Genomic DNA, 16,590 nt, shown 5'->3' with positions numbered 1-16,590 from the left:
ATCTCTACTAAAAAGTATAAAAATTAGCTGGGCATGGTGGTGTGAGCCTGTAGTCCCAGCTACTGGGGAGGGTGAGGCAGGAGAATTGCTTGAATCCTGGAGGTGGAGATTGCAGTGAGCCAAGATTGCACCACTGCACTCCAGCCTGGGCGACAGAGCAAGACTCCGTATCAAAAGAAATAAATAGGCCAGGCGCTGTGGCTCTCGCCTGTCATCCCAGCACTTTGGGAGGCCGAGGCGGGTGGATCACCTGAGGTCAGGAGTTCAAGGCTAACCTGGCCAACATGGTGAAACCCCATCTCTACTAAAAAGTATAAAAATTAGCTGGGCATGGTGGTGTGAGCCTGTAGTCCCAGCTACTGGGGAGGGTGAGGCAGGAGAATTGCTTGAATCCTGGAAGTGGAGATTGCAGTGAGCCAAGATCGCGCCACTGCACTCCAGCCTGGGCAACAGAGCGAGACTCCATCTCAAAAAAAAATAAAACAAGAATAAATCATCCATGCATTTCTTTTCTTGCACACATCGTTTTGGATGGGTGCCAAGGCTCAGGCAACCTTAGTGATAGGAAGTCATAAACAAACCACAGGGAAAGATGCTTTCTTCAGACCACATGTCTTCCAGGGTACTCACAGTTAGCTTTATTTCAACAGCATGGGGAAAGAAACACAGATTACACCTACCACTATCTTTTTGTTTGTTCTTTTTTTTGAGACGGAGTCTCGCTCTGTCACCCAGGCTGGAGTGCAGCGGTGCAATCTCGGCTCACTGCAACCTATGCCTCCCGCGTTCAAGTGATTCTCTTGCCCCAGCCTCCCGAGTAGCTGTGATTACAGGCACATGCCACCACACCCGGCTAAATTTTTGTATTTTTTTTGGTATCTTTATTTATTTGTTTATTATTATTATCATTATTTTTTTGAGACAGAGTCTCGCTCTGTCACCAGGCTGGAGTGCAGTGGCACAATCGTGCCTCACGGCAACCTCCACCTCCCAGGTTCAAGCCATTCTCCTGCCTCAGCCTCCCGACTAGCTGGGACTACAGGTGCCCACCACCATGCCAGGCTAATTTTTTGTATTTTTAGTAGAGGCGGGGTTTCACCGTGGTCTCGATCTCCTGACCTCGTGATCTGCCTGCCTCGGTCTCCCAAAGTGTATTAGTTGTTTTTCTTATGAAGGTTGTATTAAGATATATTGTATTCAAGTGGTATTAGCTTTTTTATTAAACTGTTATCAATTCCTGTTTGGTTAAGGTTGCATTGACTGTTTGTTTCAGTAAGTCTGCACAAAGTTTACTATTCTAAGCTTGTATTAGCTCCTTTTCTATTAAAGCTATATTAGGCCAGGTGCAGTGGCTCACGCCTGTCATCCCAGCACTTTGGGAGGCCGAGGCAGGCAGATCACTTGAGGTCAAGAGTTCGACACCAGCCTGGCCAACATAGTGAAACCCCGTCTCTACTAAAAATACAAAAAGTAGGCATGGTGGTGCACACCTGTAATCCCACCTGTTCGGGAGGCTGAGGCAGGAGAATCGCCTGAACCTGGGAGGCGGAGGTTGCAGTGAGCTGAGATCACGCCACTGCCCTCCAGCCTGGGCAACAGAGTGAGACTCGGTCTCAAAAAAAAAAAAAAAAAAAGCTATATTAATTCTTGTTCTTTAATGTTGTATTAACCTTTTTCTATTTATTTATTTATTTATTTTGAGACGGAGTCTCGCTCTGTCACCCAGGCTGGAGTGCAGTGGTGCGATCTCAGCTGACTGCAAGCTCCGCCTCCCGGGTTCAAGGGATTCTCCTGCCTCAGCCTCCCAAGTAGCTGGAACTACAGGCTCCCACCACCACGCCCGGCTAATTTTTTAAAATATTTTTAGTAGAGACAGGGTTTCACCATATTAGCCAGGATGGTCTCGATCTCCTGACCTCCTGATCCACCCGCCTCGGCCTCCCAAAGTGCTGAGATTACAGGCAAGAGCCACCTCACCCGGCCCGTATTAACCTTTTTAAATTAGCGTTGTGTTCTGTTTTATTCATTAAAGTTGTATTCATTCCTTTTGGGGTTGTCTCAATTAATTGTTCTTTTAAGGGCCTATATTAAATGTTACCTTCTTATGGCTGAGTTCACCCTTGGTCTATGAAAGGTCATTAACTGTTTCTGTTAAGAGTACGCTAACTTTGATCTTTTTTTTTTTCTGCTCCCAAAGACTTTTTATTATTATTATGCTTTAAGTTCTGGGGTCCGTGTGCAGAACGTGCAGGTTTGTTGCATAGGTATACATGTGCCATGGTGGTTTGCTGTACCTGCCAACCCGTCACCTACATTAGGTATTTGTCCTAATGCTCTCCCTCCCCTAGCCCCCACTTTTTTTTTTTTTTTTTTTTTTGAGACAGGGTCCTGCTCTGTCCCCCAGGCTGGAATGCAGTGGCGTGATCTCGGCTCACTGCAACCTCCACCTCCCGGGTTCACGCCATTCTCCTGCCTCAGCCTCCCAAGTAGCTGGTACTACAGGCGCCCGCCACCACGCCCGGCTAATTTTTGTATTTTTAGTAGAGATGGGATTTCACCATATTGGCCAGGCTGGTCTCGAACTCCTGACCTTGTGATCCGCCCGCCTCGGCCTCCCAAAGTGCTGGGATTACAGGCGTGAGCCACTGTGCCTGGCCAAGGGTATACTAAATATTATCTTCTTAAGGCGATATTCACTCTTGGTCTATGAAAGCTGCATTAGCTAATTGTTTCTCTTAAGGGTGTACTAAGTTTGATCCTCTTAAGGTGGTATTAACTCTGCATTAACTCTGGTTCTGTGAAACTTCTGACAACTCCCATGACATGGTATCATGTGCCTTAAAGTAACGGCTCTTCCAAGATTTGGAACCCACCAAACCACCTCCCTGAACACCGCTGTGAACCAGCGACAGTCTTTGAATGAGCAGTCAGTAGCTCCAGCAGGAGGCCTGTGGTCAAAGGAGGCAAAGGTAGCAAGTTACTGTTGTCTGGGACAGTAACAGAAATCCCAGCTCTACTAAAAAATAGAAAAATTAGCCGGACGTGGTGGCGCATACCTGTAATCCCAGCACTTCGGGAGGCCGAGGCAGGCGGATCACCTGAGGTCAGGAGTTCGAGACCAACCTGGCCAACATGATGAAACCCCGTCTCTACCAAAAATACAAAAAATTAGCCGGATGTCAGTGGCTCACGCCTGTAATCCTAGCACTTTGGGAGGCTGAGGCTGCGGTGGCTCACGCCTGTCATCCTAGCACTTTGGGAGGCCAAGGCAGGCAGATCGCCTGAGGTCAGGAGTTCGAGACCAGCCTGGCCAACATGATGAAACCCCGTCTCTGCCAAAAATACAAAAAATTAGCCGGGCGTGGTGGTGGACGCCTGAAATCCCAGCTACTCAGGAGGCTAAGGCAGGAGAATTGCTTGAACCTGGGAGGCAGAGGTTGCAGTGAGCTGAGATCATGCCACTGCACTCCAGCCTGGGCAACAACAGTGAAACTCCATATCAGAAAAATAAATAAAAATAAAAATAAAAATTAGCCAGGCTTGGTGGCAGGCACCTGTAATCCCAGGTACTCAGGAGGCTGAGGCAGGAGAATCGCTTGAACCCGGTAGGCGGAGGCCGCTCTGCGTATCGGTGGCTGGGGAATAGGTATTTGTAACCCTTGGGGGCCTAGGGGTAAAATTCAGGGGCTCTACAAACCAGGAAGGAGAAGAGACTTCACTCTAATTTTCACTACCTCTTCCTAAGATGTGGTATTCCCTTCAACCATGAGTGTACTGGCAAACCACAGCCATGATAGAAGAAAGTGTGGGGGCCAGGCATGGTGGCTCACACTTGTCATCACAGCACTTTGGAGGCCGAGGCGGATCACCTGAGGTTGGGAGTTCGAGACCAGCCTGACCAACATGGAGAAACCCCGTCTCTACTAAAAATACAAAATTATCTGGGCGTGTTGGAACGCGCCTGTACTCCCAGCTACTCGGGAGGCTGAGGCAGGAGAATCGCTTGAACCCGGGAGGCAGAGGTTGCAGTAAGCCGAGATAGCGCCACTGCACTCCAGCCTGGGCGACAAGAGGGAAACTCTGTCTGAAAAAAAAAAAGGAAAAAAACAAACAAAAAAAACCGGTGGCTTGCTGACAGAGAGAAACCACAGATAGTTTCAAGTCACATGAGAGCTGTTGCAGACATCTCAAAATACCGTCAGCACATGAGCCCCTTTCACGATGATGCTGGTTTTTGGTTTTTGTTCTGAGACAGAGTCTCACTGCGACACCCAGGCTGGAGTGCAGTGGCATAATCTTGGCTCACTGCAACCTCTACCTCCTCCGGGTTCAAGCAATTCTCCTGCCTCAGCCTCCCGAGTAAATGGGATGACAGGTGCCCACCATCATGCCTGGCTAATTTTTATACTTCTAGTAGAGACGGGGTTTCACCATGTTGGCCAGGCTGGTCTTGAACTCCTGACCTCGAGTGATCCGCCCACCTTGGCCCCCCAAAAGTGCTGGGATGACAGGCATGAGCCACCGTGCCCTGCCGTTTGTTTTTTAAAGAGACTCAGTATTGCTCTGTCATCCATGCTGGAGTGCAGTGGTGCAATCATAGCTCACTGCAGCCTTCATCTCCTAGGCTTAAGCGATCCTCCCGCCTCAGCCTCCTGAGTAGCTGGGACTACAGGTGTGCACCACCCCACCTGGCTAATTTTTAAAATATTTTTGGCCAGGCACAGTGGCTCACGCCTGTCATCCCAGCACTTTGGGAAGCCGAGGCGGGCGGATCATGAGGTCAGCAGATCGAGACCATCCTGGATAACACGGTGAAACCCCGTCTCTACTAAAAATACAAAAAATTAGCCGGGCGTGGTGGCGGGCGCCTGTAGTCCCAGCTACTGGGGAGGCTGAGGCAGGAGAATGGCGTGAACCTGGGAGGTGGAGCTTGCAGTGAGCCGAGATCGTGCCATTGCACTCCAGCCTGGCCGACAGAGCGAGACTCCATCTCAAAAAGAAAAACAAAATTTGTAGAAATGGGGGGGTCTCACTATGTTGCCCAGACTGGTCTCAAATTCCTGGGCTAAAGCAATTCCCTCGTTTTGGACCCCCGAACCGTTGGGATGACAGGTGTCACGGCTGAGCCCGGCCATCACTAACCCTTTTCAAGCATAATTCAGGGGCACTTAGTACATTCGTGATGTTGTATAACCACCACTTCCGCCGGGTTCCAGAACATTTGCATCACCCCAAAAAGGGACAGTGTCTGCCTTAAACACTCCCTCCGCAGTCCTCCCCAGCCTCTGCAAACCGCCAGTCCACTTTCCACCTCGAAGGATTTGCCTGCTCTGGACATGTCATATAAATGAAGTCATACCATATGGGGCCTTTCACGTCAGCCTTCCTTCACTGAGCACGATGTTATTCTGTGAGAAGAAGAAATGAGGCCTTGGGAGGCCGAGGCAGGTGAATCACTTGAGGTCAGGAGTTCGAGACCAGCCTGGCCAACATGGTGAAACCCCATCTCTACTAAAAATACAAAAATTAGCTGGGTGTGGTGGTGGGTGCCTGTAATCCCAGATACTCGGGAGGCTGAAGCAGGAGAATAGCCTGAACCCTGGAGGTGGAGCTTGCAGTGAGCCAAGATCGTGCCACTGCACTCCAGCCTGGGTCACAGAGTGAGATTCCATCTCAAAAAAATAAAAAAAAGGAATGAGGTGTTGCTCCTCTACAGGTGAACCCTAAAACTCACCTCTATGATAAACGCACAGTGTAATTATTTACTGGGTTAATAAACAACCACATATACTACTCCATCACGAAATGTTTTAAAAATTTCAACACTTGCAGTTCCATAAACATTGTCTTGTTTCTAATCCTGTGTATTTCATTTTAAGCTTTGTTTCTTTTTTGTTGTCTTTGTTGTTTGTTTGGTTTTTTTTTGACACAGAGTCTTGCTGTGTTGCCCAGGCTGGAGTGCAGTGGTGCGATCTCGGCTCACTGCAACCTCTACCTCCCAGGTTCAAGCAATTCTCCTGCCTCAGCCTCCCGAGTAGCTGGGACTACAGGCACGTGTCACCACGCCCAGCTAATTTTTGTTGTCTGCTTTTTTATATTTGTTTGTTTGTTTTTGAGATGGAGTTTTGCTCTTGTTGCCCAGGCTGGAGTGCGATGGCGCGATCTCGGCTCACTGCAACCTCCACCTCCCAGGTTCAAGCGATTCTCCTGCCTCAGCCTCCCAAGTAGCTGGGATTATAGACGTGTACCACCAAGCCTGGCTAATTTTGTATTTTTAGTAGAGATGGGGGTTTCTCTGTGTGGATCAGGCTGGTCTCGAACTCCCGACTTCAGGTGATCCGCCCGCCTCAGCCTCCCAAAGTGCTGGGATCACAGGTGTGAGCCACCACGCCTGGCCCAATGTACTTACATACATTGATTGATGTCTCATGTCTCTGTAAAATGTATCAAACCAAGCTGTCCCCAGACCACCCTGGGCACATGTCCTCAGGAACTCCTGAGGCTACATCGTGGGTACACGTCTTTCACGGTGGAAAATAAACCTCCTAAAATGATGGAGACTCGTCATTTTTCTCGACTGACACTCCCAACAATGGAACGTGAGTGTGATAAACGGAAGTCTATTCCCCCTTGTCCCACAGAGAGTATCCTACCTGGGACACCATGAAGCCGTTGGCGTAGTCGTTAAGGAGGCGATAGGCGTGGTCCTCTGAGGATCCCATCTTGTCTCCAATCCAGCCGTGGCTTCCGGAGCCTCTGGAACACTTGCTTCAAGGAGCACAGAGCCTGCTGGCAAGGTGGGGAAGGGAGCCACCTGCTCGCGGCTGCTGCCTGACTCTCCCTGCTGCCTGCCCAGTACTCAAACAAAGACGGATCACTCTAGAAATTTTCATTAACCTTATTAGGGGATCACAACGCGTGTGGGAATTCCCTGGCTTTCTGGGCGCCCCTCCGCAGCCCTAAAATAGTCTGCATCAGGCCCCCCCTGAGCCCTTGACTCATCAGCTGTAGAACTGATCCCAAAGCAATATGCTCACCCATCATTAGCACTCATTAATCGTCTTATGGATTGAACAGTTTCTGCATTCATTTCTGGGGGTCGTGCGAATTTCTGCAAACTGGGTGGCTCAAAAAACCAGTTCTCTCACACTTCTGGAGGCTGGAAGTTCAACATCAAGATGCCAGCAGGCCAGACTGGGCAACAGGCCAGCCTGGGCAACATAGTGAGACCCTTTGCAGCAGGCCAGCCTGGGCAACATAGTGAGACCCTTTGCAGCAGGCCAGCCTGGGCAACATAGTGAGACCCTTTGCAGCAGGCCAGCCTGGGCAACATAGTGAGACCCTTTGCAGCAGGCCAGCCTGGGCAACATAGTGAGACCCTTTGCAGCAGGCCAGCCTGGGCAACATAGTGAGACCCTTTGCAGCAGGCCAGCCTGGGCAACATAGTGAGACCCTTTGCAGCAGGCCAGCCTGGGCAACATAGTGAGACCCTTTGCAGCAGGCCAGCCTGGGCAACATAGTGAGACCCTTTGCAGCAGGCCAGCCTGGGCAACATAGTGAGACCCTTTGCAGCAGGCCAGCCTGGGCAACATAGTGAGACCCTTTGCAGCAGGCCAGCCTGGGCAACATAGTGAGACCCTTTGCAGCAGGCCAGCCTGGGCAACATAGTGAGACCCTTTTTTTTTTTTTTAGATGGAGTCTCGCTCTGTCGTCAGGCTGGAGTGCGGTGGCACCATCTCAGCTCACTGCAACCTCTGCCTCCTGGGTTCAAGCGATTCTCCTGCCTCAGCCTCTCGAGTGGCTGGGACTATAGGCGCACACCACCACACCTGGCTAATTTTTGTATTTGTAGTAGAGACAGGGTTTCACCATGTTGGCCAGGCTGGTCTCCAACTCCTGACCTCAGGTGATCCACCCACCTCGGCCTCCCAAAGTGCTGGGAAGACAGGCATGAGCCAATGTGCCTGACTAATTTTTTAATTCTTTGTAGAGATGGCGGGGGGGTCTCACTATGTTGCCCAGGCTGGTCTCGAACTCCTGACTTCAAGAGATCCTCCCACTTCACCCTAGATATCTTGCAACGTTTATTTGGACAATCTAAACGCCTGCACATAATTAAAATGTGACCGTGCCAGGGCTGGGCGTGGTAGCCTGTCATCCCAGCACTTTGGGAGGCTGAGGCAGGCGGATCACAAGGTCAGGAGATCGAGACAATCCTGGCTAACACGGTGAAACCCTGTCTCTACTAAAAATACAAAAAATTAGCTGGGCGTGGTGGCGGGTGCCTGTAGTCCCAGCTACTTGGGAGGCTGAGGCAAGAGAATGGTGTGAACCCGGGAGGCTGAGGTTGCAGTGAGCCGAGATCGCACCACTGCACTCCAGCCTGGGGGACAGAGCGAGAATCTGTCTCAAAAAAAAAAAAAAAAAGTGGCCGTGCCAGGTCTCTGCCCCATTTCTGAGGATGCATGGCTCGCCGCAACCTCTGCCTCCCAGGTTCAAGTGATTCTTCTGTCTCAGCCTCCCAGTAGTTGAGATTACAGGCACCTGCCACCGCGCCCGGCTAATTTTGTATTTTTAGTAGAGACGGGGTTTCTCCATGTTGGTCAGGCTGGTGTTGAACTCCTGATCTCAGCTGATCTGCCTACCTCGGCCTCCCAAATTGCTGGGATGACAGGCGTAAGCCACCACTCCCAGCCTCCAGAGTGATTTTCTAGGGGAAAAATATAAACAAAGCCTGTCATCCCAGCAATGTGGGGCAGATCACATGAGGTCAGGAGATCGAGACCAGCCTGGCTAACATGGTGTAACCCCGACTGTGCTAAAAATATAAAAATTAGCCAGGTGAGGTGGCTCATGTCTGTAATCCCAGCACTTTGGGAGGCTGAGGTGGGTGGATCACTTGAGGTCAGGAGTTCAAGATCAGCCTGGTCAACATGGTGAAACCCCGTCTCTACTAAAAATACAAAAATTAGCCGGGCATGGTGGCAGGTGCCTGTAATCCCAGCAACTTGGGAGGCTGAGGCAGAAGAATCACTTGAACCTGGAAGGGAAAGATTGCAGTGAGCTGAGATTGGGCCATTGCACTCCAGCCTGGGCAACATAGTGAGGTCTGTATCAAAAAGAAAGAAAGAAAGAGAGAAACAGAGAGAGAGAAAGAGGAGAGGAGAGAGAGAGAGAGAAATAAAGAAAGAAAGAAGAGAAAAGAAAGAAGAGAGAGAGACAGAAATAGAAAGAAAGGAAAGAAAGAAAGGAAAGAGAGAGAGAGACAGATACAGAAAGAAAGACAGAAAGAAGGAAGGGAGGGAGGGAGGAAGGAAGGAAGAAAGAAAAAGAAAGAAAGAAAGAAAAAGAAATCCTTGAAGTTCAGAGCGATGAAGGGTCCTTGGGGACACCTTACCTGGAGACAGAAGGGGCTGGCCCCCAATCATATTTGCTTAATGGAATCCCAAAGCTACTGTCAGGAGACCAAATCTCTGCCTGCTGTGGGGATTTCTCAGGGATCTGAGTTAAGGCGATTACCTTAGGAATTGAGAAGGGCAGGAACACGGTTACTAGAGAGTGGAGTCTTACAAAGGACACGAACGGACACTTTTCTTTTTCTTTTTTTTTCTTTTTCCTTTTGAGACAGAGTCTCGCTTTGTCACCAGGCTGGAGTGCAGTGGTGTGGTCTCGGCTCACTGTAACCTCCGCCTCCTGGGTTCAAGCGATTCTCCTGCCTCAGCCTCCTGAGTAGCTGGGATTACAGGCACCTGCCACCACCCCCAGCTAATTTTTGTATTTTTAGTAGAGATGGGGTTTCACTATGTTGGTCAGGCTGGTCTCGAACTCCTCACCTCAGGTGATCCGCCTGCCTTAGCCTCCCAAAGTGCTGGGATGACAGGCGTGAGCCACCGCACCCAGCCAACAGACACTTCTCAAAAAGAAGACACAGACGTGGTTGACAAGCATATTGTATTAGTCCATTTTCATGCTGCTGATAAATACATACCTGAAACTGGGTAATTTATAAAGAAAAAAATGTTTAATGGACTCACAGTTCTCCACGTGGTCGGGGAGGCCTCACACTCATGGCAGGAAAGTCAAGGAGACGCAAAGGCATGTCTTACCTGGTGACAGGCCAGAGGGCGTGTGCAGCAGGGGACCTCCCATTTATGAAACCATCAGATCTTGGCCAGGTGCGGTGGCTCACATGTGTCATCCGAGCAGTTTGGGAGGCGAAGACAGGTGCATCATTTGAGGTCAGCAGTTTGAGACCAGCCTGCCAACATGGTGAAACCCCATCTCTTCTACAAATACAAAAAATTAGCTGGGCGTGGCAGTGCATGCCTGTAATCCTGGCAACTTGGGAGGCTGAGGCAGGAGAATCGCTTGAACCCGGGAGGTGGCGGTTGCAGCGAGCCGAGATCGCGCCGCTGCACTCCAGCCTGGGCGACAGAAGGAGACTCCGTCTCAAAACAAAGAAAAAAAAAAAGATGAAGATGTTAGAAGGTGATTTGGGGGTGTGGACAGAAGGGGAGGGGAGGGAGAGCTGCATTTTGGGGTGAAGGTGGTTTTGGAACTCTTTGAAATCCGAGGCAGGAGGGACCGGGTGGGTGCTCCCAGGAAAGACCGTCTCTGCCAGAGGGAACAGCAGGTGCGGAGGCCATGGGGTAGCGGCAGTGCGTCCAGGCTGTTCGAAGAAGAGACAACAACCCTGCATGGGTGGAGCATCTGGAAACACAGAGGGAGAGGACGGGAGGGGGCCGATGGACAGGAGACAGGGTGGCTTTAAAAGCCCTCAGGGACATTACACGGACCCCCTCACCCCCTTGAGACAGGGTCTGGCAGGACGGTTTCAGGAGAGGCGTGCATGGTCTGGACACAGTCAGAAGCTGCCATTTTGGGGATGGGATGTTTGGGACACAGAGTTGGCCGGAAAGCCCAGGAGCTTTTGTATAACTTGGGTGAGTGGGACTCCCCGAAGGTTTGGCTGGAGTAGGGTCAGGGGTGGCCTGGAGTCTTAGCTGGAGTAGGGGCAGAGGTGGCCTGGAGGTTTGGCTGGAGTAGGAGTGACCTGGGGGCTTGGCTGGAGTAGCGGCAGGGGAGGCCTGGAGGTTTGGCTGGAGCAGGGTCAGAGGCAGCCTGGAGGCCTGGCTGGAGTAGGGGCAGAGGTGGCCTGGAGGTTTGGCTGGAGTAGGAGTGACCTGGGGGCTTGGCTGGAGTAGGGGCAGGGGAGGCCTGGAGGCCTCGCTGGAGTAGGGGCAGGGGTGGCCTGGAGGCCTGGCTGGAGTAGGGTCAGGGGTGGCCTGGAGGCCTGGCTGGAGTAGGGGCAGGGGTGGCCTGGAGGCCTGGCTGGAGCAGGGGCAGGGACGGCCTGGAGGCCTGGCTGGAGTCGGGGTGGGGAGAGAGGCCATTTATTTTACTGTCTCCTGTCTCTGAAGAGAAGGAGGAAGTAAAAGTTAAAAAACAACAGGAACCAAGTCAGTGGCAAGACCAGCCGGCACCCCTGACCAGGCCTGAGGTTAAAACATTAACCCCCGACTCTAACCACATGTGCTCTCAATCTATCAGAACCCTTTCACGTGGAACCCCTTAGAGTTGTAAGCCTTTCAAAGGGCCAGGAACTCTGTCTTCTGAGAGCACGGTTCTCGAGACGCGAGTCCGCCAACGCTTCCGGCCGAATAAAGCCAAAACCTTCCTTAACCTGGTGTCTGAGGGGTTTTATCCGCGGCTAGTCCTGCTATAGGGGCAGGAGTGGCCTGGAGGTTTGGCTGGAGTAGGAACGGGGGCGACCTGGACGCTTGGCTGGAGTAGAAGACAGGGGCAGCCTGGAGGCTTGGCTGGAGGACGGGCAGGGGCGGCCTGGAAGCTTGGCTGGAGTAGAGGATAGGGGCGGCCTGGAGGCTTGGCTGGAGTAGAGGACAGGGGCGGCCTGGAGGCTTGGTTTGAGTAGGGGACAGCGGCGGCCTGGAGGTTTGGTTTGAGTAGGGGACAGTGCGGCCTGGAGGTTTGGCTGCAGTAGGGACAGGGGTGGCCTGGAGGCTTGGCTGGAGTAAAGGAAGGACTGGCCTGGAGGCTTGGCTGGAGTAGGTGACAGGGCCTCCTGGAGGCTTGGGTGGAGTAGGGGACAGGGGTGGCCTGGAGCTTTGGCTGGAGCAGGGGCAGGGGCGGCCTGGAGCTTTGGCTGGAGTAGGAGACAGGGGCAGCCTGGAGGCTTGGCTGGAGTAGAGGACAGGGGTGGCCTGGAGGCTTGGCTGGAGTAGAGGACAGGGGTGGCCTGGAGGCTTGGCTGGAGTAGAGGACAGGGGCGGCCTGGAGATTTGGCTGCAGTAGGGACAGGGGTGGCCTGGAGGCTTGGCTGGAGTAGGGGAAGGGCTGTACTGGAGGCTCAGGCACCTGAAGCTTCCTACAGGCCTCGGAGTCTCACTGGGGCAGCGGCAGCAGGAGAGGAGGGGCCCGAGAGAGATTGAGAAGAGCCTGGGACCCTCCCGGCCAGCGTGGTGTCCGCATGTCCCCAGAATGCAGAAGACCCGGGGCTGGGGTTTGGCGGGGATGTGTGGAGTCTGAGATGCCTGTGGGGTGACTGGCCCTGGATGGTCCAATGTGCAGGTCCTGCCCTGGGGCAACTGTAAACAGCCGCCCCCTCCGTTCTCCCAGGGGAACATACTGTTGCTTTTTTTTTTTTTTGAGACGGAGTCTCACTCTGTCACCCAGGCTGGAGTGCAATGGCGTGATCTTGGCTCACTGCAAGCTCCGCCTCCCGGGTTCACGCCATTCTCCTGCCTCAGCCTCCCCAGTAGCTGGGACTACAGGCACCTGCCACCACACTCGGCTAACTTTGTTTTTGTATTTTTAGTAGAGACAGCATTTCACCGTGTTAGCCAGGATGGTCTTGATCTCCTGACTTCGTGATCTGCCCAACTCGGAGTCCCAAAGTGCTGGGATTACAGGTGTGAAGCACCACGCTCAGCCCCTGGAGTAGGGGCAGGGGTGACCTGGAGGCTTGGCTGGAGTAGGGGCAGGGGTGACCTGGAGGCTTGGCTGGAGTAGGGGCAGGGGTGGCCTGGAGTCTTAGCTGGAGTAGGCACAGGGGCGGCCTGGAGAGGTAAAGCCTGTTGCCTTTACCTCCCAATGACCCTGGCACAGATGGGCTTCCGGACTGAGTGCCTTGGTGTTCTCTGGCAGCCTGGACAAGAGTCATTTGCTGCAGAGAGGGGACGGGACGGAGTGATGGGAAAAGTTTTTCACCAGGAGCAGAGGCATGAGCTGAGTGAGGTGGGGTGCAGGGAAAAGCCCCTGCCATCTGGGACGGAGGCGGCAGCCCCTGTGCAGGCCGATCCAGCGGCCGGGTGCAAACTCGGGAGGTTTGCTGGGGCAGCGTACAGCGGGGAGGGTAGGGGGTCGAGCTCCCGCTCTGAGTCAGGCTGTGCAGGAGAGCAAGGCGGGAAACACAGGATGCCCCAGCTCCTGGGCGGGTGGACGGGGCTTGAGGACGCCACCAGGAGGGTGTGCATGTCCTCCACCAGGTGGGAAGGAGGATGAGCTAGTGAGGAGGGGCGGGTGCCCAGGAGGGAGGCTTGGGAGGAGGTCCCAGACGGGACGCCTGGGTGATGCAGCTCCGCTCACCCCTGCCCGAGCTGGCCGGTCCGGCCGCAGCTTCAGCATCCCCTGGGAAGCCGCTGTTGGAGATGCCGGAGGCCTGCGGGGCGGGCCAGGGCAACACATCACCACCTGGACATCCATGGCTACGGCTGAGGGCTGCGACCTCTCCTATACACCCCATGCATGCATGTTTTTCTATACTCTTTTTAAACTTTTTAACTTTTTTTGAGACGGAGTCTCACTCTGTCGCCCAGGCTGAAGTGCAGTGGTGCAACCGCCACTCACTGCAAGCTCCGCCTCCCGGGTTCACACCATTCTCCTGCCTCAGCCTCCCGAGTAGCTGGGACCACAGGTGCCCGCCACCACGCCCAGCTAATTTTTTTTGTATTTTTAGTAGAGACGGGGTTTCACCGTGTTAGCAAGGATGGTCTTGATCTCCTGACCTCGTGACCTGCCCGCCTCGGCCTCCCAAAGTGCTGGGATTACAGGCGTGAGCCACTGCACCTGGCCCATATATTTTTTTTTTACCTTGATATATTATTATAGATTTAGGGCATAGAAGTGCGGTTTTGTTACCCTGGAGGCCGTTATTTAATTGAAATCACAGAGACACAGAAAGTCAAACGCAGCGTGTTCTCACTTCTGAGTGGGAGCTGACTAATGTGTTCACGTGAGCACAGAGAGTGGAATCGTAGACACAGCGCTGCTTTTTTCACACGTACCCGTATCCCCATCCTCCTTCCCTCTGGAATTCCAAGCTGCACTTTCGAACTTGAAAGTTTACCTGGTGAGGCTGGGTGCAGTGGTTGATGCCTATATTCCCAGCACTTTGGGAGGCAGGTGGATCACCTGAGGTCAGGAGCTCGAGACCAGCCTGGTCAACCTGGTGAAACCCCATCTCTACTAAAAATTAAAAAAAAAAAAAAAAAAATAGCCAGGTGTGGTGGCAGATACCTGTAATCCCAGCTACTTGGGAGGCTGAGGCAGGAGAATCACTTGAACCCGGGAGGCGGAGGTTGCGGAGAGCCGAGATTGTGCCGAGATTGTGCCACTGCACTCCAGCCTGGGCGACGGAGCGAGACTGTCTTGAAAAAAAAAACAAAAAAACGGAAGGAGGCCCAGGATGGTCACCGTGACACAGGCCATACTCAACAGGGAAGTTTGATTTTTTTGGCTAAAAGAGATCCTGAGATCGCAACTGAACACGTGAGGCAAATCAGTTCAGAACTAAGTGTCATAAAAGGGTATGAACGAGAGAATCACACTTTCTCACTCGTATTTTGGAATAAATCCATTCGTTTTCTGTTCTGCCACGTGGAATTGAAATTCCTTGTGGATTTTATTTTTTATTTTTTGTGAGACAGAGTTTCACTCTTGTCGCCCAGGCTGGAGTGCAATGGTGCAATCTTAGCTCACCGCAATCTCCGCCCCCCAGGTTCAAGTAATTCTCCTGCCTCAGCCTGCTGAGTAGCTGCGACTATAGGCATGTGACAACACGCCTGGCTAATTTTTGTATTTTTAGTAGAGACAGGGTTTCTCCATGTTGGTCAGGCTGGTCTTGAACTCCTGGCCTCAGGAGATCCACCAGCCTCGACCTCCCGACGTGCTGGGATTACAGGGGTGAGGCACTGCACCCGGCCTATTGTGGATATTTTAAGTGGATAATAATCCCAATCACTAGAAAGGGACTGAACACAAAGTGCCCTAAATCACAAGACCGAGAGGGACAAAGAGAGACTAAAATAGAGATAGGGAGAGAGGGCAAGCAGAGGGGAAGCTGGGTGAGAGGAGAGAAGGAAGGATTAAGAGAGGAGGAGGGACAGGCCGGGAGCGGTGGCTCACGCCTATAATCCCAGCATTTTGGGAGGCCAAGACAGGTGGATCATGAGGTCAGGAGTTCAAGACCAGCCTGGCCAAGATGGTGAAACCTCGTCTCTACCAAAAATACAAAAAATTAGCCGGGCATGGCAGCAGCTGCCTGTAATCCCAGCTACTTGGGAGGCTGAGGCAGAGAATTGCTTGAACCCAGGAGGCGGAGGTTGCACTGAGCCGAGATCGCGCCACTGCACTCCAGCCTGGGCAACAGTGAGATTCCATCTCAAAAAAAAAAAAAAAAAAAAAGAGAGAGAGGAGGAGAGACAGAGACAAAAACAGAGATTGGGAGAGAAGACAAGCAGAGGGGAAGCTGGGCGAGAGAAGAGACAGCAGGGAGAAACAGGGGAGACTGAGAGGGGTTGAGAGAGGGAGGAGGGCAGGGCACGCACACACCAATCTCCTATGCTCCCCCCAGAAATCTGTGGGGCAACATTCCTCGGGTTGAATGCTTCCATTTCTTCCTTCCAGGCTCAAGTGTAAAGACAAAATCTGATCAGTAACAGCGTTGCTTCAATTAATCTCCATTCTCACCTATCAGCCGCTACTTACTGCTACTGACCCCTACAGCAAAGAAGAGAAATTTTAGCCGGGCGCGGTGGCTCACGCCTGTAACCCCAGCACTTTGAGAGGCCGAGGCTGGTGGATCTCCTGAGGTCAGGAGTTCAAGACCAGCCTGGCCAACATGAAGAAACACTGCCTCTACTTAAAAATTCAAAAATTTTAGAATTTTTGAATTTGTCTCAAAAAATAAAAAAAGAGAAAGAAATAGGAAAGAGGGAAGGAAGGAAAGGAAAAAAGAGAAAAGGAAAGAAAAGGAAAAGAAAGGGAGGGAGGGAAGGAAGGAGAGGAAGGAAAGGGAGGAAAGAGAAAGAAAGGATGGAAGGAAAGAAGGCAGGCAAGGAAGGAAGGGAAGGAGGGAGGAAGGAAGGGGAGAGGGAGAGAGAGAAGGAAGGAAGGGAGGGAAGGAAGGAAGGAGAGAGAGAGAGAGCACGAGCGATAGAGAAAAGAGAAAACAGAGAAAAGGAGTTCAGATTCCTAAATCTCTTCCATAGATACCCAATTCTATAGGCCTGGGGGTGGTGCTCTCTAGCTTTCCTAGACTGCCCACATCTAACATATCACAAGGCAACACGC

At 52.2% G+C, this 16,590-nt stretch overlaps 1 protein-coding gene across 3 annotated transcripts in view; it reads right to left on the bottom strand.

Annotated features, from left to right (window-relative positions):
- The window catches only part of LOC129530055 (acetylserotonin O-methyltransferase), a 33,972-nt gene extending 26,221 nt beyond the window's left edge, over positions 1-7,751 (bottom strand). For all 3 annotated transcript variants that reach the window (XM_055376331.2, XM_055376330.2, XM_055376332.2), the window contains exon 1: positions 6,654-7,751. In XM_055376331.2, coding sequence (XP_055232306.1) covers positions 6,654-6,722 — 69 coding nt within the window. In that variant the 5' untranslated portion in view covers positions 6,723-7,751. The remainder of the gene's footprint in view (positions 1-6,653) is intronic.
- Between the last annotated feature and the right edge of the window lie 8,839 nt (positions 7,752-16,590).

This window comes from Gorilla gorilla, chromosome X (assembly GCF_029281585.2).
Source record: "Gorilla gorilla gorilla isolate KB3781 chromosome X, NHGRI_mGorGor1-v2.1_pri, whole genome shotgun sequence".
Taxonomy (NCBI): domain Eukaryota; kingdom Metazoa; phylum Chordata; class Mammalia; order Primates; family Hominidae; genus Gorilla; species Gorilla gorilla.
This window is presented reverse-complemented; position numbering and strand designations above follow the sequence as displayed.